At 34.4% G+C, this 23,926-nt stretch overlaps 1 protein-coding gene across 1 annotated transcript in view; it reads left to right on the forward strand.

The window, feature by feature from the left end:
* Positions 1 to 13,793, forward strand: part of LOC147063960 (phospholipid-transporting ATPase VD) — a 314,315-nt gene extending 300,522 nt beyond the window's left edge. Inside the window, exons 5-14 of the mRNA XM_085959028.1 lie at positions 831 to 1,135; positions 1,376 to 2,862; positions 3,638 to 3,875; positions 3,964 to 4,054; positions 6,180 to 6,331; positions 7,196 to 7,319; positions 8,657 to 8,919; positions 9,694 to 9,881; positions 11,562 to 11,705; positions 12,863 to 13,793. Of these exons, the coding sequence (XP_085815154.1) occupies positions 831 to 1,135; positions 1,376 to 2,862; positions 3,638 to 3,875; positions 3,964 to 4,054; positions 6,180 to 6,331; positions 7,196 to 7,319; positions 8,657 to 8,919; positions 9,694 to 9,881; positions 11,562 to 11,705; positions 12,863 to 12,920 (3,050 nt within the window). The 3' untranslated portion in view covers positions 12,921 to 13,793. The remainder of the gene's footprint in view (positions 1 to 830; positions 1,136 to 1,375; positions 2,863 to 3,637; positions 3,876 to 3,963; positions 4,055 to 6,179; positions 6,332 to 7,195; positions 7,320 to 8,656; positions 8,920 to 9,693; positions 9,882 to 11,561; positions 11,706 to 12,862) is intronic.
* Positions 13,794 to 23,926: the final 10,133 nt, after the last annotated feature.

A 23,926-nucleotide genomic window follows, 5' to 3' on the forward strand; every position in this document is an offset into this window, starting at 1 on the left:
TTTTTGTAAGTAGGTAGAGGTATTAAGGCATACTAATTATTAATATAATATAGTGGTGTGCCGCACATTAGGGGGGCCCAGGGATGTCGGAAATAATGGGAACTGAAATACCTAACGGGTGTGGAAGAATATGGGATAAACTTAAACATGTGTCAAGAATGCGTCATTCTTAGCTTGTCCTTCTGACGACTGCTCTCGGTTTATGCACTGACGCTCATTCAATATTGATGTATTTGAAGGTTGCAACACACACTATTCCACGTCTGTACTGTGTGGCTCATCTTCGTAGGATACTCACACATTCAAAACCCTGCATCAAAATGTAGTGTATGGTACCTATAGCCTATCGGAATTCTATTTATTCATCTGTTCTATGGGGGGCCCCAATCCTTCGGTCCCCGCCCGCCCCCAAACGCAGGGGGCCGGCTCTAATTCCATAAAAATGAGTGTGTCATTAAAACGGATGTAAGGTCCCAAAGTTTGAGAACTTCTGTGGCAGTAGACTTCATGTTCCAAAGGTTGAGAATGTTACTGCGACAGACGTTGGGTCTCTAAAAGTTAAGAACTTCTGAAGTTTCAGATCGATGGGATCATTACTGTCGTATAGAGACCCAATGTTTGGAGTACTGTATCGCCTCCAAATTTAAATGAAATATAGTGTTACCACATCAGCATCTGTATACTGCATTTTAAATTTGGTTATACGGGAAGTAGGCAAAAATTTTGGATTAAAAACTTAACACATTATACCTGACATTTTTATGTTCCATAATAATAAATTATAATATTTATAAAACCCTTAAGATACTTATTATTTTATTATATTTCAGGTCACGAAACGAAAGCCATGCTTAACAATGGTGGGCCGCGGTATAAACGGTCCCGTCTCGAACGTCAAATGAACACGGATGTAATCTGGTGCGTTCTGATGCTACTGGTGATGTGCTGCGTGGGTGCCGTCGGCTGCACCCTTTGGCTCAATAAGTATGCTCCCGTTCTTCCCGGCGTCAAGCCCACTCATGGCATCGGGATGAACCACGGACCCACCAGACCCTTGCCGCCCTATATACCTTACGCTTGGGAGCCATCCTATGAGGGATTGCTTAGTTTTTGGACGTACATTATTATTCTGCAGGTCAGTTACTTTTAATGGAGTTAAATTGAATTTATTCATAATGAATGGATTTTTATGTAAATACCAATGAAGTACACAGTATTATCATATTTTAATTGAATTTTTTACCAAAATCAGCTGGTTAAGTAAGTTTACGTATGTGAATTTGTGAATTTATCACTCACCTCCGCGATTATATTTAATAATATGATTTGGAAGGACAATTGTTTTTCAAAGAAACCTATTCTTTTAACATTTCAGGTGATGATACCTCTGTCGCTGTATGTGACGATAGAAATGACAAAGATCGTCCAAATTTACCACATACACAACAACGTGGACCTGTACGATCCGACCACGGACAAGAGAATAGAGTGCCGAGCTCTCAATATCACCGAGGAGCTCGGCCAGATCGAGTACATCTTCAGCGACAAGACAGGAACACTCACCGAAAACAAAATGGTGTTCAGGAGATGTGCTATCGGCGGAGTCGACTACAATCATAATTCTCCGGAGAGAACGCATCATCCGATGGGATCTCCGGTTAGCACTCCCGAAACTACCACTCCAATCATCGCCAACGCCCAACTTTTAGAAGAACTCTCATCGAACAACTTCACCGACGGAACTCAAGCCCAACGGGTCAGGGAGTTCCTTTTAGTTTTAGCCCTCTGTAACACAGTCGTAGTCAGTAGAACTCCTCATCATGATAGTATGAATGCCAGCGGTATTGTTGAAACTCCTACGAGTGCGAGTCGCACTCCAAAGTTCATCGCTAACGGGACCAGAATTAAAACCAAGCAGCCTCCGATGACCACTGAGAAATATTCACGATTGACCGAATCCAGATCTGTCACTCCTTCACCTCCCGCTTCTACTCTGCCATCACCCCGTCCACAGACCGGTTTACCGCCTATTCCTTCATCGCCCCCCGAGAGACCAAAATTTCTTCAGATCCCTCAAATATTTAACCGAGATAAGAATGCTGAAAACGGTAAAAGTTCTCTAAACTCTTCGACGATATCAGAACTGACGCCGACAGTAGTGAGACCGATATTCGAAGCCGAAAGTCCCGATGAACTCGCTTTAGTGGAAGCTGCCTTAGCTTACGGATGCCGCCTGGAAAAAAGAAACCCGAGAGAAGCCGTTATTAGTCTGAATGGGGAATTTTTATCTATTCCCGTGTTGAATGTTCTTCCATTTGACTCTACCAGAAAGTGCATGTCGGTGGTGGTGAGACTTCCGAATTCTCCCGTCGTCACGGTCTATTGCAAAGGCGCTGACACGACTCTGTTGGAAGTGTTGGTACCGTCGCCCGAAGGTTCGGCGGAAAGGGCCGCTCTCATGAGAACGCAGCAGCAGATAGATGCGTACGGCCGGCAAGGATTGCGGACTCTCGTAGTGGCCAAGCGCACCATCACAATAGAGGAGTACGAAAATTGGGCGGAAGAACTTAAGAGCGCCGAACTGGCACTGGATAATAGAGAAAGAAAAATCCGCGAAGCTTATAGCAGTCTAGAAAGCGAGTTCATTTTATTAGGTGCTACGGGGATCGAAGATAGGCTCCAAGAAGGCGTTCCGCACACCATCGCCGCTCTGCTCGAGGCCGGCATCGTCATCTGGGTGCTGACAGGGGACAAGCCTGAGACAGCCATTAATGTGGCATACTCTGCCAAACTTTTTCCCCCGCAAGTCGAGTTGCTGAAACTTATGGCGCGGAGCAAAGACCAAGCCGAGTCGACTATACGGTAATTAGTTAAAACAGTTTCTCCCGATTTAATATTTATTATGTGTACTGGTACAATGGCCTGCGCCAAATAAAAACACTGTATATACATGATATTATATTATATTATTTGTTAACAGTTAAAATTTCCAGGGAAAAGATAAAATGCAATTGCAAAATATATCTCCATTGAGATACAGTGTTTTGCCACATACTAAACTGGGTTTAAACGAATACAGAAGATCAAATCTCAATTCAAATGATATGTTTAATCCAAGGAAAAGTGCAATAAAAATAATTTTGTCGAAAATGGGGTCATATCCTGTAGTTTGGGGCTGTCAAATGTGTTTAATTTTTTACAATGTGTTCTTTGTATAGGCAATCAAATTTTGTTATGTACATTTCTTTATTCTGTACCTGTACATATTATTATCAAAATATTGGAAATTAGAAATCCAGCCATTTTCTATGCTTCAATGGGTTACAACATTTTGATAATACAATACAATATTTGAATAAACACAAAATCATGAGTTTAAGATAAAATTGACATTTTTATTTTAAAATTTCAAGAGATCTGCAGATACCCTATAAAGGGGGTACCAAATTGTGATTCTTATAAATAAATTCATTTGAATTCCTTTACATAAATGTTTTTCATGCTTTGTGCCATATATTATAATGATGTAATTAAGTCAAATTTACATCAAACAACGATTGCTGTCATTGTAAACCTACAAAGTGGCAATTTATATGCAGATGTATATTTTTTAACACAATGTGTTTTTCGTTTACAGATGCTATCTTGACAATATGGACAATATAGGAATCACAGACGATGGCAATGGAATAGTAGTCAGTCCATTTCCGTCGCGATCCAGCAAAGGGCGCGCTCTCGTGGTCGATGGGAAGACCCTTACCTTCATTCTAGATAAGCGATCCAACCTTACGCGGCCTTTCTTAGAGCTTACGAGGCGGTGCATATCGGTATTGTGCTGTCGAGCCACACCTCTTCAGAAAGCGTACATTGTCAAGGTAGAGTTAGGATTTTGTAAAAACCATTACAAAAATTTTATCACACAACTTATGGGTTTTTATTATTATGCATGTTTGTCATTTACAGGTTGTAAAAGAAGAAATGGGAGTTACGACTTTGGCAGTTGGAGATGGTGCCAATGATGTTTCTATGATACAAACGGCTGATGTCGGAATAGGTAATTAAAACTAAATACGTACATAATGTTATAGTAAGTACACACGCACATTCTTGCTCGATGGTTTTACGCTGATTCCAACATGTCTCAACGTGTGTACCATCCGGCTCGATGGTTTTTTGTTCGAACAAATTGCGCTATCTGAAAAATATTGAAGGTGTGTAATTCATGCGCGATGTAAATTGAGTGAGGGAGTGAGGACACACCGGCAAGGCTAGTGTGGCCTCACAGCGTCCTGTGTCGAGTTGCTCGACTGTGTGGACGCAACGACGAGCATGCTTCCAAGTCAACATGCTCGATCAAGCAAGGACGTGCGTGGGTACTAGGCTTAACATTCAACAATCTACATTGAAGATACATTAATTTGCAATAGGCTCAGAAACAATCCTGGACCAAGTGGGATTAATAACAAAAGTTGAAACCCCAGCTGCATAGTTGGTAACAGTAATCTCTTTATGGATAGTACCAAGGGCCCCACAAGGGGGTGGCTGACAGGGCTGTAGCTCAGGGCCCAGACTTAGGGGGGCCCAGCGTGGCGAGTGGATAAGATAAGTGAGATAAACACACATCCCAAATTTGCTCTAAAAGCGAAGGAAAAATTGCCTACGGGCGCTGTTTTACTTTAAGAATAGTATTAATATTTATAAATATGTGGTTGTACAATATTTTCTATATTTGATTATTATATATCGATACCTACTCGACAACTCAATAATTCAAGTCAATGTATTCTAAGATACAAAAAAATCGCTAAGAATACACTAAATACTTACCCATAGTTTACCTTCCTACACTATTCGGAAAACGCTCCGTAGAGCGTCACACTGCCTTTAACCTTAGCGATAGACAGGGAGGCCCGCCAAAGATCCTGGCCTGGGCCTGCTTCAGGATGTGGGGGCCATGGATAGTACTTCAATCTATTAGCCTAATTAATAAATCTCTCGCCTGTATTGCGATGGATACGGGTTGAAATCCGACTCAGTCTTTGCTCAACCTATTAGGTCCATACTCTGATTCATCCACAAATTAAAAAACAATATGTGTACTTGCCAGACCCAGGATTCGAACCTGGGACCAGTGGCGGCTCGACGACTTTCTAGGTGGTGGGGTTAAGCCATTAATTATACATACCTACCTACTTTCTCATATTATACATTACATTGCACCAAGATACTTATAATAATATGATTCTATTAATGAGGAAATGAGTAATTTTTTCAGAATAAATAATATAATTATCTGAGTCGTTACTTTATCACATCTAAAAAGCGTCCTTAAAAATATTAACTTAATTAATAATAATGATTATTATTATAGACTTACCATTTTTTTGAACAACGACATACAGCGAGCATTTTTACTCACCTAGAGGTTATTTGATTCGCTCCCTAGTTTGCGTATAATAACGCTAATGCATTAACATACTTTGTAGAACGAGATTTGTACCGTGGCGATGGTATGGAACTGACTGACCCCGGTTAGTGAAAAATAGACGCCATAGCTTTCTTAATTTGTACATATGTGTCATTGTGAAATAGGGCGTATTTAATTTAATTAATTAGTTTAATGCCACGTCATTATCATTATGTTATTGCATTATTTACAACCATTGACCAATTTCTTTGTAGGTATAATAATAATAAATATCTTTATAAAATTGCTAAGGATTTAGATAGATGAAATAAATTAAATAGATCATTTAATCATGCAGTTCAGTTGGTATATTATGACAATGATAAAAATATCGGACGTGTATTTTTGACATGATAACGATGTGGGGATGGACCCAACGAACCCTTAAGGTAAAGCCGCGCCTACCTGGGACAATAAATTTTTTTTTTTTTTTTTTTTTCGACCATGTCCGATCCTGATAGGATCATATGGGCCTCCACAGAGTGGAGGTTTGTATTGACAGATTTTTGTTTTTTACGAGAAATGGATGTCAGCCACTTGCTCAACCTATTAGGTCCATACCCTGACACACACAAATTGAAAAACAATTTTTGTACTTGCCAGACCCAGGATTCGAACCTGGGACCCACGGCTTTGTAGTCCAACGCTTATGCCGCGCGGCCACCGTGGGACAATAAATACTGTCTTACTATTTATATTTTTTACATTTCAGGAATATCCGGAATGGAGGGTATGCAAGCTGTGATGGCGTCAGATTTTGCCATCTCTCGATTTAAATATTTAGAAAGATTCCTTTTGGTTCACGGGCATTGGTGCTACAATCGACTTGCCAGAATGATCCTATACTTTTTCTACAAAAATGCCGTAAGTTTCACATCTATTTTTATCCATTAATTTTATCAGCGCAATGCAATGTGTATGTCTGTCGATACATGATTGATAGACTAATCTTTCGCCTTCAGTCTCATGCATAGGCCAAACAGTGACAGAAAAGATACATCTTGAGCTCTACGATCTTTCAGTGATTCCCAACCTTTTTATATTGCGGAACCGTTAAAGCATTTGGTAAAATCTCGCAGAATCCCTATCTAACTGGTGCAGGAAGGAAAATTACAAAATACACTAAAAATGCCAGCTTTTACTACATATCATTCTAAAATATAGAATGTCATCTTCCAAAAGTACGTCACCAAGAGTTATTCTGTGACAAAGTTACAGTCGTTTTTTTATAATGTACTAAATTAGTGAAAAATATAATATTAGGGCAATACTTCAGTGAAACGGCAAATAATTTTCAACTATTTGTGTGATGAAATTTTGGACTCGCTGGCAGTCTGAGAGCGAACGTCGAGGTGTCAATACGTCAATTTGTTTCGTGATGGCGACGGAGGTATTAATTCTTAAATTGTGTAAAGATGACTAACAACGTTACCCATTTACTTTAAAAAGAAAAAATGTCAATGAATATATTATTATTGTTACTAATAGAACAATAAACAGAACATTAAATGGTGGACGCATGTTGGATTTGCACCCGAGACCCGCAATCCGCGCATCGCCTAGCCACGATCTTTTTAGACCATGCCTCAACTGAGGTATAGCCTTAAGAAACCAATAAAATTGTTATTAATTAATAGGATAGAAAATTTCCCAAGCTCAGGTCACCAATCTGCCTTTGATGGTACTATTTATTTTGTTGTTTACTGTTATTTTTTCACTTCTTTTCAGACATTCGTGTTCCTGGTATTTTGGTTTCAACTATTCTGCGGGTGGTCAGCCTGCGTAATGGTCGACCAAATGTTCCTCATGCTTTATAATTTGTTCTTCACCTCGTTGCCTCCTCTTGCCATCGGTAAGCAATACTATCATTCTGCTATAAATCCTTTTGCATACAACAATAATTATTGTTAATCACATCACACCAGTCATAAGGGAAACAGAAAGGAATTTGTATTTATAAGAAATGATTACCGACAAAAATATTAATTCAGATTGAGTTTGTATGTGATATCTACACACACTACGTAGTAACCGATGGATGGATGCTACTGAGCACGGCTTGTACCCTGCCTTCTATCTTACCGTGAATCGTTGCATATACTATAGACCTAACACTTTACTTCGTATATTCGTAATTTCTGCGACCTGTCGGGCCCATAAGTAATTACCGTGTGCATATTACCTTAAGTAGGTTCTGTGTGGTGATAATGTTTTATTAAGTAGATTTCATGAATACCCATTAAAATCAAATGAAAAAGCTTGAGCCAAAGATAAACAGTGCAAATAACGTAGCTAACCCTTCATTTTAAATAGACGTTGGATACTTTTATTCTATAGTCCATCTCTGCATGATCCTTAAAATCCACGATAATTAAATTAGCTGTTAACTATTCTGCTATTTAAAATTTTGGTAATTTGTTATCCATATAATTCCCTTGTGGTGGAGTATTGTCAGAGAGTCATATATGAAGCCGTTAGTCACAGATTTGAACCCTCGTTTCCGAATTCACATGCTGTTTTTCTGATGTATATTTAATCAAGTTTAAACATCCAATAAATTAAGTAAACGGCTAACAACTATTCATCATAAAATACTACTTTGACGCGTCCCATATACTCTGCATAGAAGCGAATATAATAATTTACCTTATAGCGCCTGTACACGTGCTTGGATTTACTGACACCAATATTGTGTAAATAACTGTTCATACATAAAAGTACTGACTGTCTCGCAAATCTCATTCTCCAAGCGTTAGCGAACGTATTTGCTGTCGTTGTATGATGGATTTAATAGGTTCGGACAGGTTGTGAAAATTGGGTAAACATCAAAATCCTCTGACTGGTGTAGTTTGTATTTTTTCTATCAGTTTGCCACTATATTTCTTATGCGCATGCTCTGATAACGTGGAAGTTGCAACTATCGTGTGAAAATTTAGAAGCCGCTGAACTTTTTTATCCATGCATGCAGTCATGCAACTTGCACGATAATACGTGTTTACACTTGCATTTTCTTGTTATGGTTACGATAATACATACTGCCCATCAGAGTAATTCCATGCACGTTTAAACGGGGTATAATACTATAATACAATTATGTCGTGTTCCTGATAGTAGAGTAAATAAATATCAAAGTGAAAAATAATTCATCAAAGCTGTGATTATTTCAATTGCATTCTGTTAACATTTCAGGAGTGTACGATCGGGCGGCTCCAGAAGCCCTATTACTGGAACGTCCCGGGCTGTACGCGGCCTCCAGACTGGGCGCTGCGTACCGCCCCCGCTCGTACTGGCTTGCCATGGCCGATGCCCTGTATCAGAGCATCGTTCTCTTCTTCACCGCCTTGCACACCTTCTGGGGTAGCGGTGTGGACCTCTGGATCTTTGGCATCACGATATCCAGCTCTTGTATCTTTGTTATGTTGCTGCATGTTGCTATTGAGACCAGAAGTTGGGTAAGTGTCTACATTGATCTTTCTTAAGGGTCCACATGCTCTGTCAGGAAAAAATTAGGAATTTGGAATATTTGAACAACTACTGTAGATTTTGTAGGAAAGATATTATATTTTATTATTGTGCCCTCTCTTTTCTCATCCTAGAAATTAATATTTTATGATCATATAAATACATGCCATAAAAGGCAGTGGCGAAGGGTGGAGGTAGGCTGTTAAGATCCGACATAAATAGTTTAATGGAATTTAAACAAATAAGTATGACTGATATAGTTTAGTGTATCTATCTCCACCCTTCGCCACTGACAGATTGTTCGGGCATCCAAAGATACCTCAAATACTCAATTTATGACCATTACAGGGCAGGTGGATCCTTAATAGTTAGCCAATATGGCTACGTAACGGCTTCTGAAAACCTAATAGCGTTTCTTACTAACAATGGTTCAAGCAATTTAAATAGAAATTATGACATTGGTTTTCAGTAACTTGTAATTATGTTTTTAAATTAGCAACAGACAGACGTATGATAAAAAAATCTTCATTTGTTTACAAAGATTTTTAGAATTTCGCTCCCATCGTCTAATTTATTCGTAAAACAGTATAACCCCATGAATTGATTTGTTCAATTTATTTTTCGGGCCAGTATCACTTATCAATTTTGGGGGCTATTGGCTATAGCCAGCCCGTGTACACCTATGGTAACTCCAGCCTGCTTATAGTGTTTATTTTTAATGTAATAAATTATATTTGATTCATAAGATATTTTACTCTTTCCAGACGATTCTTCATGTTCTGTCGCTGCTGGGATCATTGGGTGCCTTCTATGGTTTCTCATTGATTTATAACTCAATATGCGTGCAGTGTATGGGCCTCCCTTCAAACTATTGGGTGATGCAAACCGCATTGGCCACACCGGAATATTGGCTGATCGCAATACTCAGTGCAGTTATTGCGCTTGCTCCTAGGTAAGAATCTCATCATTTCCATAAAAAGATCATTTTTAAGAAAACATTATAAATGTCATCATCAACATATCAACCAATCTCGAAAAACGATTGACGAAGGACTCTCCTCGCTGTCCTTGGTTCGTTGCCACATTGTAACGATATTTTAATACTTTATTTATCGTTCCTAACTACTGGCAATGATTATCTACACCTCGCGGCCGAGTATAGAACTATTTCTCCGGCTTGTATGTTGCCGACATGCCTGAATGAGTGAGAAAAACGATATTCGATCGAACCTGATAGATCCCTTGCTCTTGTGTAGACCTCCACAGTGAAGACGTGTCCGTTGGAGCTTCGGCCCTCGGCCGTTTACGGGACAACACCAAGATGTCCGGGGAAATTGTATAAACCTTATCTTGACGATGTTTTAATTATTTTATTATTTTGATTATTGCCATCCACTTGTTATTCACGAGGAAGTAAACAGTTGCGTTCGTTCTCCGTCCTAAAATGAGTGTCGTTTGTTGATTCTTTCTATAACCTTACGCCATTTTGGACTTATTCTTTAATACTTTCGTTCATTTCTTATTTTCTACCCTTGAACTGTTATGATAAAATGTAATTAGGGTGGCGCCTACAGAAGCATATTTATTTGTTATTTCCTATTACTTTTAGAAACACGCTGAACTTGAATATCGAGTATGGAGCCAGGTAATAACGCCATCGTACCCACCCTACCTTATTTATCCTTTTAGAGTCTTATTGTTCCGTTTCGATCCACAATCCGTTGGATCGGAGCCTGCCTAGCTGGATATTTGTAACATATATTTTGTGCCTAACCTAACTGTTATAGGTAAACACGCGATACATCGTGGCTTACCCGACATCGTGGTAAGCCGCACATATTCTCAATTCTTTGTTACAACATACTTGCTAAATTTGATTATCTCATCGATCCAGCTCATCAGAATCTCTTGGACACTCTTTAGGTAGTCTAATATCTCTGGGGTAGCTACCACTGGATTTTAAGATTTGTCCAGCGAAGATTTATTTTTCTCTCCATACTGTGTTGTTACTTTAACGTTTCTCTTGTCATGGTAACCCATATTTAGTTCATTACGGCCAGCTTAACATTATTATTTAAACTCATCAGCAAAGCTATTCTATACACAAGGTTGGTTGACAGTGGTTTATCATATTTATGTATTGCGGCGGTTAATTGTTACAATAAGTTCTAAACTGTCAAAAAATGCAATGTTTTAATAGCTCCTCACTTGGCTGTGTTAACTTTTAGAGCGAGATAAACAGTTTTTATAGTTTGGACTGCTAACTTATTGTAACAATTATAATATTTCAAATACATAAATATGATAAAGTGGTAATATTTATCACTTTAGCCGTCGATAGCCGCCTTGTGTGTAGAATAGACCCACAGAAGTGCATATATCATACTATTATGCATACAAAATTAAGGCGATCATGTGGTGCCCTTCCAATACCAAGTTAGGAGGCGAGGAGTAAGATCCACAACCCCTTTCGTGACTTGCACCATGGTTTTTCATCTATACTATCATCGCAGGCAGAGAAATTATGGAAGAAACTGTGTCTATCATAATATTATGTATGCCTACTAAAATGGTTTCGGCACCTGATGGGTTTCTAAAGTGAATGTGTATTATGATATTGTTACATTTTTAGACTGGTGTGGCGGGCGGTGAGTGCTTCCCTGTGGCCTGGTCCCCTGGGCCGAGCGGTGCTTCAAAGGAGAAGAGATCAGCGACTCGCCCGTCTTCCTCTAGCCGCACATTATCATAACGCCTCGCATTCAACGCACATTTATAGGTTAGTACATACTTACACACTCATAACTTAATGTGTTTACTGTTTTGACTCACAAACTTTCTCTTGAACTGACAATATTTAATTTGCCGAGACATTTGAAGGGTGTTAACAAAAAAAAAAATTATACAATCGCATTTTATATAACCTTGAGTTTGGGCACTTCAGGATTCATTTTAATGATTCCCATGCATTGAATGTGTTCGAATAAAATGTATTTTCATTTTAATATGTAGTTTTAATTGAATTTTGAATATTTCATTATGTATAAAACATAAAACTGGGAAATTAATGTACTAAAGCAGGGGGGGGGGAAACTTTTTGGATGGAGGGCCAAATTCAAGAATTAAAAATGAGCGGCGGGCCGCAAGTAAAATACCATTTTTAGATATACACTATTTATTATCACGAAAAATAAACATTACAAACAAATTAATGAGAAAAATGAAACTGATGTACAATTTTTAACATTTTTTTAAATTCAGGTGTTAATTTTGTAGTTGATATTCTCAAAGCTGCTTATAAATGGGCATCGGAGATATTTGATCGAAAAGAATTTTTATTGAGGTTCATGATCGAAAATGTTTGTTCACATATATAGGTTGATCCAAAAATAATGAACATTTTCCTTTCATAATCTTTAAGTTGGTCGAAATTGTCTGAATTAAGGGCATTGTAAAATTTGGAGATTTCTTCACAACGATGCAATTCTCTTAAATAAGTGTCACACTGCAGATCAATAATCTCAAGTTGTAGCTCTGTCGGCACACTATCAATATCTATTGAAATCGATTTTCAATTTAGAAAATAGTGGTTACATAGTATGAGACGAGACGCAAGGAAGACGTACTGAAATAATACATTTACGAAACAAGAAATTCTTCAAACTTTAATCTATTGTCAATATTTTTTAAAAAATATATAAAAAAAGTTATTCGTAATCAGAAGTACAATTAATGATGGCGGGCTGCAAAAAAATACCCGGCGGGCCGCAGTTTGCCCCCCCCCTGTACTAAAGTGTAAAAAGACTGCAGAAATGACGCATAGATAGAAGAAAGACGTTGAATTGGGGTTCAACACAATTGTCCTTCATGTCATTAAATTTAGTTTTTTAAGTTAGTCATAAAACATAAAAAATGACGTTTTGTTCTCTTTTCCAGGACAACTGATGACAATACTATTGGAAAAAATTCTACTACTTTAACAGCAATAGGCTAAGAAAATAGTGAATACGGTATAGCTAAAAATATTTTTGTGATGTTTTGAATGTGACAGTTCGAGCATGGATTGAACCCTGCGTTGCCGGTGGGATAATTATCTGTATTGTGTTATCACGAAGCTCATTCAGCGGAGTGCTGTCTCGCTCTGTCATTTGTCTGGAAAAACGTACGAGACTTCTTTTGACTCTTACGTTCTTTTTTTAAAAATCATGATAAAAGACAGCCCTCCGTTGTCTCCGTGCAAAGTGATGGTGAACGTCAGCGCCTGTGATCGAAATCTAAAAGATATAGTGTGATAGTGATAATCATCATGGGGTTTCCTCGGAGTCGATTGGCGGTGATGGCCGCCTGTCGCGCGACACAGGAGGGGGACTCGGGAGGGGGCCATACCAAATAATATGCCGTGTGATTTACCTCGACCCAATTCAATTAGGCTGTGATCTCTCTGTCGTAGGCATATTAGTATTTTTTTACAAAGGAATAAAATATGATAAATTGTAATTTATTTACATGGGGGAGTTATTGTTTAGTGTGTAAGTAATATTTTTAAATTGTAGTTATTTGAACTGTTTTGTATTTACATACACGCGCATTTGTTTTTACTATCACACATACTATGATGCTGCAGTGATCTTTTGACTTGATTGAGAGACATTCTGAAGTACATACCTTGCTTGTACCATCTTAATACAAAAAAAATGTGCTCTTTTATTTGTGCAGATTTTGCATATTGATAATAATAATCATTAAAAATTTCAACACAGATCCATTTTCCTGAAGACAAATGTATAGGTACTAAAGAGACATTGAATTAAATCTTTTTTTATTATACGGAGCCTAAATACACAATATTATATAAAAGTGATGACTGAAAAATAAGACTCACAAACCAACACTTAAATTAACTGTATGTCATTTTGCTTTGCTGACTTACTGCTTTTACCACCCGCATCTGTCAAAAATCGCAGGCATTTAAACACAATTTTAGATTCACTGAAACAGTCAATTCCATAAATTATTAAAAGTGCAGCTATTGCCAAGGTAAAAACTTGCATTTATTACAAATGGTCGGAATATTATTGTTTTATTAAATAGCTATTTCGAATATATAACATGTTCGACTTGTACCGGAACCAAAGCATTGACATTATAATATAAATGTAGCTCTATCTATAACTGTCTGTATAACATTTAGAATATTTAGATAAACAGCCTCAAAAACCATCTATTTCATAATATGCATAATATTATTATATTATGTATAAATTAATAACTGTAGAAAGATGGCTACTACAAACAATGTGCCATCTTATAAAATAATAATTTTTGCAGTTGCTACCAATCCAACTAGATTAAAAACATTTAAGAAATGATGTAATACAAAAACTTGATAAGGTTTCCTTTAAGTATATACCTTTGGTATGTGTAAATATGATAAATAACATGCGTTCTATATAACCTGGTTCTTGGGTAGTTCTTCCAGCAACCCATCTTAGCAAAATGTTGAAGGATTATCCATTATGTCATGTTATATGTGCGGAATGGTATGTGGAGAAAAGCGCAAGTTCTTTTTTGATACAAGTGGAGCTGTTATTTCTTCCTTTAATACTTAAACGATGACTGCATTGTTTTGTTTTTAATTTCTTGAAATCATACTGAAAGGTCACCAGTGAATTTCGTTTCAAGTGTAGTATCAATCACTGTACATAATAGTTCAAAATTTTTCCAATTCATATTAAGCAATGCCTCTCATTTATGTACTCAAATGTGACAGATTCAGAAATGTTCATTATGTATGCGCGTGTATGTGACTATATCAAATGCTAACATTGTAAATAACCCCTGGGCATGTCGGGACCAACGTTTCCGATCGAATCGATGGAAATTTGAAAAATAAAAGATATACCTATATTGTTAACGAATTATTTGAAAGCATATTTTTTGGATAAAAATTTAAAAAACAATTTCGATGACAAGGATTCGAAGAGAAACTATTTATGATGTAATAATATTTAATAGAACGTTGACTCTAAGTTGAAGATACAAGACTGTTCATCAAGAGAAAATGAAATAAAATAAAATATAGGTATTTTTCAATGAATAACATCGATAATATTAAAATTTATAGTATTTTTTAAATATCGTTTTTCATATAGTTTCTTATAATGGATTATTATAGATGCAATTCAGATACCAAACTATCGGTTAATAAAGTATCTACTTATTATAATTAATAGAAACAATGAATAAAGATTAATATTTGCTGTTACTGGATATGCTTTAAAATTACTATGGTAATTCATGATCATTTACTAGTACAAGTGACTCACGTTTTTGTTCGTTCATATTAATGTTTAGAATTCTATTCTTCATTTTTGTAATAATACATGTGACAGCCGGAACCATTTCGTTTTATTTATTTAATAGTGATTATTATAATTGATTCTGTTACCTTTATTTTGACAAGGCAATTGGAAACAAACGCCCGCACGTGAATTAATAATTTGACGCTGCTTCTTTTCCATTTTAAATACTGTATGAATTTAATACTAAGATATTGTTATTTTCACATCTTTATGATATGTTGTATGTAATGTTAATTTCTTTTAAACTTTCGACGAAAAACTTCAAGATAAATTTGGATAGTGTTATGGATTAGCAAATCAAGTGACTTATCGCTGGCATTGTATCAATATTACGTATCTGTATGTACCTATCCCTCATTCCTATTTTCATTTTAAATGAGCGAAAAATAAGTTTCAAATGACATACATTAATATAAACATGAAATATAAAAAATAAATTTGAAAATAGTTCTTTTAGCTGTAAAATACATGAAAAGTTGGTAATTTTTAGATAGGACATATTGACAGAATGTCAAAATAATTTTTGAAACAATTAGGAAAATCAAATAGGCCAAATTTAAACAGTCAAAAATATAGACTCATGTTTCTTATAGAGATGTTTGTTTGTTATCAGCGCTTTTGAGCCGATTCCATACAATCTTTAAAAGTAATTATTATATCGTAAAAATGTCACTTGATTTATAAAGTATGCATAACACTGTTCATTTTATATAATACTTCCTTTTGCTGTGGCACATGTTGTCTAAATGAGATGCACTGTCATTTTTAAAGAAAACCGTTGTATATATCAAGTAAAATATCGCGAGCCTAATACTACAAGGTTCTAAGTGTTTATTTTTGAGAAAAAAAACCTAACAATGAAGTAGTTAGTTAGTATTCTAAGCTGCCTCAGTGTTACTTTTATTTCTCCAAGAATAAACACTTAGAACCTTGTTGTTCTGCACTCGTGATATACCTATCTGTTTACTTTTATTTGATAGTTAAATGCTTAGACTACCAGTGGAAGTTGTAAGCATTTACTGTCAAATAATAAAAAAATGTTTATTTGCTTGCCATGTTATTGTCACTACTTTCATAATATTGTTTTACTAAATTTTTTTAAGATATTTTCTTTGAAATCATGTTACAAGGTCCTAATTTGTTATAATTATTTACAATAACGAAATTGTGCATTTATCTTGATATAAAAATTGTCTGAAAATAGTCTTTAGGCTTAAATGATTATTGAATGTTTGTTTTTTATACCTTATCGCGCCTGCAAACTATTTATTTTTATTGTTTGATAAAACTAATTTAATAATTAATTCTCTTCATTATTTTTGAATTAGAATCATTCCTTGATGGCATTGTATTTGAGTATATTGTATCAAAAATATAGTAATGATTATTAAAATGTTTCATATAAAAAATTATTTGTGTTTTGTACTGCTGGTATATAATGTATGTCAATAACAAAGCAGTACATAAATTGTCGTCAATCTACTGTGCACCTTTTTTGGTTTATTCTGCAATACCTAATGAGCTGTTTTGAGTTGTATACATTATCGGATAGGTTTTTTTTTTTTTTTGCAACAATACTTTTCAGTTCAGAATCACCAAAAAATTACAAAAATAATGAAAACTAAATTTTCCATATGCCGATAATGATGAAAAAATTTTAGGAGTGATCAGTAAAATTGTAGGACCGATATAAATTGTGTCATTTTGCTGCCCTATTTTTCTCATGCAAAAGCCATATATATATTTTGTTTCATAAGATAGGATAGATATCTGTGGTCTTTTTCCATCCGGCATATTTTCAAATTATTCTTTAGTACACATCCACATTATATAGTAAAATATATTTGGTAATACTCTATTGGAGTTTGCAATTATAATTTATAAGCTTCATCCAGTCGGTGAATTTTTGATCTGTATCTTCGTCTGCGTCTTATTGGATTGTTTGACATTACTTTCTGTGCCGTTTCATTATCGTTCATAAACTGGACTGATCAGTTTTCCAATCATAATTAAGTGAACTGCGCCGCAATCTTTGTACTGATCGCAAAGATCAGCATTGTTCAATTGTTGCCTCCCCTAGATACTCAGGATTTTTTTTTTCAAAATGTTTAAGGCTTCTTTATTTCACAGAGCTTATGTCCAGGTTTCCGAATTGTAGGTGGGCAAAGTCAACTTAGTTAACCCTGTAATTCATTTTTTTTACTTTACAGTTTTATTAATAATTTGTCTAAGGTATTGCAGAATTAATATCAACAGTATGACAACCAAAAAAATATTAAAATATTCTTTTCGATAACATTGACATTATGCACTATTAAATGTGTCTTGCTAACTTATTGTAAAAAAAAGTGGTGCAAATACAGTTTGCGTTAGTTTTTAATTCATATTGTGTTCCCAGACTTTTACCAAGTCATCAATGATTGAATGATTAATTAATTAATTTTCATCATGACCATTCGATTTTAATTTAATTTTATAATGTGTATATGAGACAATACTGTAAGACCATTGTGAAGCCTATGTGAAGTCAATTTATCTACCATTTCTGCATTAATACGAATTTATTAGAACAATATTTGACCCATTTAATTAAAATTTATGTAGGAATTATACCTAAAAGAATTACTATTTTGTATATTGCATTCGCTTTATGAATTGTATACTTACATGTTTTTAAACTGCGAATGACTTTACCTTTCAAAATAAACTTGTCAAAATGTAAAAAAATCTTAATTTCATTCATCTACATCAGGTTGTAAATTTCATATTCAATTATTTATAAAAGAAACTTTTGTATACTGCGACCGCTAAAAGCAATACTCGTCCTGCGCGGTGTCACTAGCAGGTCCGGTTGCAGTACAGTCAGTTTTGTCCAATTAAATTTTTTAAGTCAGTTATATTTCTCGGATACCTGTGTAATGTATAATATGTATATGCTTGCCAATAGAAATATTCGTTTTCCATATTCAACGCTTTAATTGACTTAATTACGTTAATAATTATGCCACATTTAATGTATCAGTTGTTATATGGAGTGTATCTTTGGATACGAATGAACGAGGCCATTAGAATGTATAGTTTCTTTATTCTTTTTAATAAAAAGTTGCCTAGTTGAATTGAAATTTATCTGAAGTTATTTAAGTGAGTGAAGTATAATAAATTAACTTGTTAAAAAAACTGTGTTTTATTTATTATTTTAACGAAATTGGTATAAAATTATTATTTATCACTTGAATGCAGAACTATTTTAACCGGTTCTATGCCATCAGCGAGTTTTCTCACTCTATGAGGCCGTGATTGATAAGCCGCATATACAAATTTCATGATTTATCGTCTGACTTTAAACTCAAATTACTAGCCGCTGTCGATTGATTTACATAATCTAAAAAATGAAACACAGTAACAGCCGTTTGAATAATTATGAAATACGAAGCCACAAATTATCGGTATTACAGCGATTCGCTCTACATTCAATGTGTGTCGTTAAAAATCTGCGGCCTGTCAGATACTGCCATAGTAATATCGTGATGCATAAAAAAGGTTAAGTAACATCTGGCATTATTTGTAGGAGATGCTGCAAACATGGGACTCCAGATAAACAAAAGTAAAACAAAATACTTACAGTTCTCCACAGTGTAACAAATGATAATAGCAGCCTAATTGTTGGTGGCGATGCCTTTCAAACCGTGAAGTGCAAGATACATCTGAAATGTCAGTCCGCCTCTCTTGTATACGTTTTTTTTTTTTTAAATATTCTGATCGATCAACTTCTCAAATTGAAAGTGCAGAGTAGCTTCTGCCCTAGAAATATTTGCGTCTTGGCAACACAAAGCTTCTGCACCCAACTTAAAAGACAATAGAATAGAAATGAAGAAATAACATAAAATTCATTTTCGAAAAAGTAAACTGAAAATACCAGTATTTTGGATATTTAAAACCGGTATTTTGGTATTGATAAATACTTTAATTCCAGTTTTAAAATACTGGTATTACAATCTCTAGTTGAGAGTGATAGGGTTGTTTCAGTCAGTGGAGGCTGCAACCCTCAGCAGTGGAGACAATGAAGGAAGGAATTGGACAACTCCCACGTGTAAGGTCGGAACTGCAAAATATAAACTTTTCAGTAGTACAATATTAATAAGTTTTAATGACACCACAATGTTAATAAAAATGCTGGAATCGTATTTTTTAGTTAATTAATATGTCTATAAAATATTGGTGAAATTTTTGTTTTTTTTTTCCGATATCATTTTATTATCATTAAGATTTAAGTTAAAATAGCCAAAAACGCAGTTCCGACCATTTACATAGGGGGTGTTGAATTCATGCATTCATTGGGTGCCAGGTGTAAATAATAGACCACTGTTTTACTGAACTACAAGGAGAACTTTGGTTGCTTAGATTGGCGATAAGTCTCCAAAGAAAGGACACACAGGGTGCAAGTGTAAATATTCTCAATGGTTTTGATTTCTCTGCACTCACACAAGGATTGTAAGGATTACAAACTGGTTGTGGGCTCAATAAAAAAAAACTCAGTATGTAGGGGATTTACTTTGAAATAAAAATTATGAACATATTCTATACACAATGTTGCATTTGAAATAGTAGACAGTATTTTACATTATTTCAAGTAGGTATATTATATTTATTTTTTTGGTAAGTTTAATGGAAGAGTTCAGTCACATAAAAAATAATTTTCTGGCGACATTTTAAATTGGTGCGAGTTCACAATATGATCAAAAGATTCAGTATCATTTTAAAGTGTGTTAATATTATTAAATGTTAACAGTCCAGTATTTAAAATCTTAATACTTTTAACATATAAAGTTTATTCTATAGTTTAGGTATGACATAATTTAATCAGAGATGAAAAATTGAGCCTATGTAAGGGTTAGGTACATAATATTATTTGTAAAAAAACAGTACAAATATCAATCAGTAGTAGTATGTATTTGATTTCTGATAAAAATTATCAATAATTGTGGTTGTTAAAAACAATTTATGGTTTGTTTTACAAGCAAAATAAAATATTAATGACACTTTTGTGTACTGCATAGGTAGGTACCATAGGAAGTATATTGTATATTTCATAGATAATTGAATAGACAAATTAAATTAACGTCATAAAGACAACAATACCCACCTGTGAATGGACCTCTTATGTCATGTGAGATAGAACACAGTAAATACAATTCCTACTTTATATTTAGACAGTTTTAGGCTTCAATATTACAAGGTTCTATGTTGGTTGTTAGCAATGCTGAGAACATTACTGTAAAAATTCACTACTAAGTTATTAAACATAGGTTATATTATTTTACCTAAATTTTCAGTAATGAAGACGTCATTATGCTTCTATGATTGCCAGTGTTGTCTTCTTGATAATGGTGTAACAATTGACTAATTTAATATAATAATTATATTATCACTGTGTAAAATTCTATATTTTGAAAAGCCTCAGAAAACACACTGACAAGATAAAATCTTGGACTGAGAGGTATTAAAACACATATCTTTCACTTTTCTGGTGAGGACTCTTAACCAATTAAGCCACCGACCCCACTACCATTCTTGTGAATAATAACTAAGGTAAATATCTAAAAATTTTCAAATTCCATCGAGAGATGGCTACCATGTTTTATAATTTAAATCAAGGTATTTCATCATCATTCTGGATCTATCTATTGCTAGATAAAGGCCTCTCCATTTCTCTTGGTATTGTGCCTTGTGTTGCTACGTACATTTGTAGAACTATTTCATTGATCCAGTGGTTTAAGTTAGATACTACTGGATGACTAGATTTGTCCAACGATTGTCTCTTCTTCAAAATAATAGTCCAGTCCATTCCCATGTCTTAATTTATAGATGACGTCAGGAGTAATCCAAGTTTTAATTTTGACGTCCTTGCACTTACTAATATTTATATGACGTGGAATTCATAAATATTGTGTATATTTAATTTTAAATAAAAAATAACTTGATTGAAACTAAATATTATTAAATTTGGGACGTTTACCAAGCCAGTCATCAAGAAAAACTCATAATAAATGCCACCAAATAATGGAACTAAATTTTATGAAAACTGACGATTTCGACTGTGTAAAGATATAATATCTACTGAATAATAAAAAAACTGATAATACCACAGATAAAAACGATCATCACATCACTTTATACTGATGGTATTATTTTATTGTTGGTGTTGTCAGTTTATCACAATCCTATTTATTATGTCACTGATAACCTGCCCCCTATACAAGTAAACTGGTAACCTAACATATTATTATTAAAAGATACATAATATCTGTGTATCGCGTGAATATGTTGATAAGTCTAAAAACATCAATTCTCAGGGCAGCTCTTTGTAAGGTTGGTACTCTGTGGTAAATCAGGAATGTTTTTAAATTTCACTTTGTTCAGAATTTACATGCATTTTACTAAAATTTAAAATCATTCAAAAACATTATAATCTTATTTACCATAGAATACTAGCCTTACAAAGAGCTGCCCTGAGAAATGATGTTTTTAGACTTATCAACATGTTCACGCCATACAAAGATATAACCTTGTAGTATTGAAGTAGTGAGATTTATATTTTATTCAATCGTAAAAGTTTATTATTGACATAGTGTTATGCAATTAAAACTTAATTCTGATATAATATGAAATCTATATTATACGATCATATACTGGTGGTTGTTTTTGGTTTATACCAAAGAAATTGTTTAGACCCCATTACGGATAAATGTTAAAAGTACATAATATTATATTCTGACTATTGCTCTCGTGGAAACTAGTAAATATTTTATGACACAGAATCGTGAAAGCCAGCTAACGTCTGCATGCTCACTCAAGCAACAATAATATTATATATTTTTACATAAATAATTACATATATTCAATACATTTTTTTTATATACATAAACCATCAATAGTTTTAGAACTAAATGTTATATTGTTCAGAGTTTCATTATCACTATGTAGGTATTTATTTATTCCTTAAGTTAGAGAAGTATTTTCTAGATTGATGATGACGTGATTACATATATTGCTGATATATTTGATATAAGTAACACATTTTTATCATAACATGTTGCTTTTTTATATTGCAAAAATTAATCCGACAAATAGCCCTCACACATATATGACATTATAATGTATTTGAATTTTAATTGAGATCGCTAAGCCAAAGCGTTGTAAGTTGACAAAAAATCAGTTTCAAGAGTTATTTCATGACGAATGAACAACTGTTTTTGAGTAGTTTGATTTTAGTGAAAAATATAAGTACCTTATTATATACAAAATCAAATAAAATTTCAATGTTGCCCTACTGTAAAATTGCAAATTAAATTGTTTTAACAAATACCCTTTTTGGCTTAACATCTTTGAATCATGATAATACAAACATCAAACGATTGAGATATTTTTATCATTGATTGTCAATGATTTCAGTGAGCAAGAGTGCAATACATTCATTCTACTTAGAATAATTGAAATATTACGGAAATTGGAAGTTGAATTTTTTTAATTTCACATATCACAGCTCAATACTACAAGGTTCTATGTAACTTTTTAGAGAATTGCTTCAAAATTGTTAAATTAAAATGTTATAAAACTATAGCATCCAAACCGGTTTAAACCGAAATCAGTTAACTGCGTAACGGCGCATTTCTAAAGTAACCGAAAACCGAGTAATTTTACAAGATTAACCAACCGAATCCTTAATAGGTGTTTGTATGAACAAAAAAATGCTTTTGTGCTTCAATATAAAAACTACCATTTAACTTCTTAAATTTAGAGCATACGGGCCCCTCCACAGAGTGAACATTTTTGGTAATGGGCTTTGTTAGGAGGATTATTTATAGGCCATTCCCTTAAGCCATTAGGTCCTTGCTTTGATTTAATTTAAATATATTGAAAAAAACATGTAAATATGTCAGACGAGGGATTTGTATTGGTAACCCATAGCTCTAGGATCTAAACCGAGGATCGTGGGGCAGAAAATTGAGTCAAAATCAAATAATAAAAATTCTACATATTATACCTTATAATATTGAAGCCATGTTATTTTATCCAACTCACGAATTGCGATAATATAGCTGATACACACATTAATCTGACAGTAAACATTTCACCCTGTGTTCTAAATAAATATCTACTACATTTAAAATTATTAAATATTATGTTTATACAATATTCAGAGGTGATCCCTGGGCAGAGAAAGTTAATACAACTTCTCTTGCGATCATGAAGTTAGCGAAATTTATGATCCACAAGTGTTGAAGGCATAGATCACTTAACGTGTCTATTGTCTTAAGTTTACCAGATTCATAAAGCTTTAGATCAGTTGTAGCAGTCTTGTAGCCAAATAAGATAATATAAACATCTCACCAGGCTAGTAACAATATCACGATATATAGGCTAGGAGCGCACCGCACCGATCAATTTAGTCTAGTTACTGAATATATACAGTCAAACTTTGTTATTACGATCACGGAAATAGCGAGATGTTGGATGTAATGAGGAAAGATTCGTTGACATTTTAGTTTATGATTTTCTCCATACATTTATTCACTTTTATAACAAGCTACTTCTCGGGTACACCGAGCATAACTGTTGTAACAATTTCGACCCTAAG

The sequence above is a fragment of the Rhyacophila brunnea genome, unplaced genomic scaffold (genome assembly GCF_057557595.1).
Source record: "Rhyacophila brunnea isolate RB1 unplaced genomic scaffold, BYU_Rbru_1.0 scaffold_8, whole genome shotgun sequence".
NCBI lineage: Eukaryota > Metazoa > Arthropoda > Insecta > Trichoptera > Rhyacophilidae > Rhyacophila > Rhyacophila brunnea.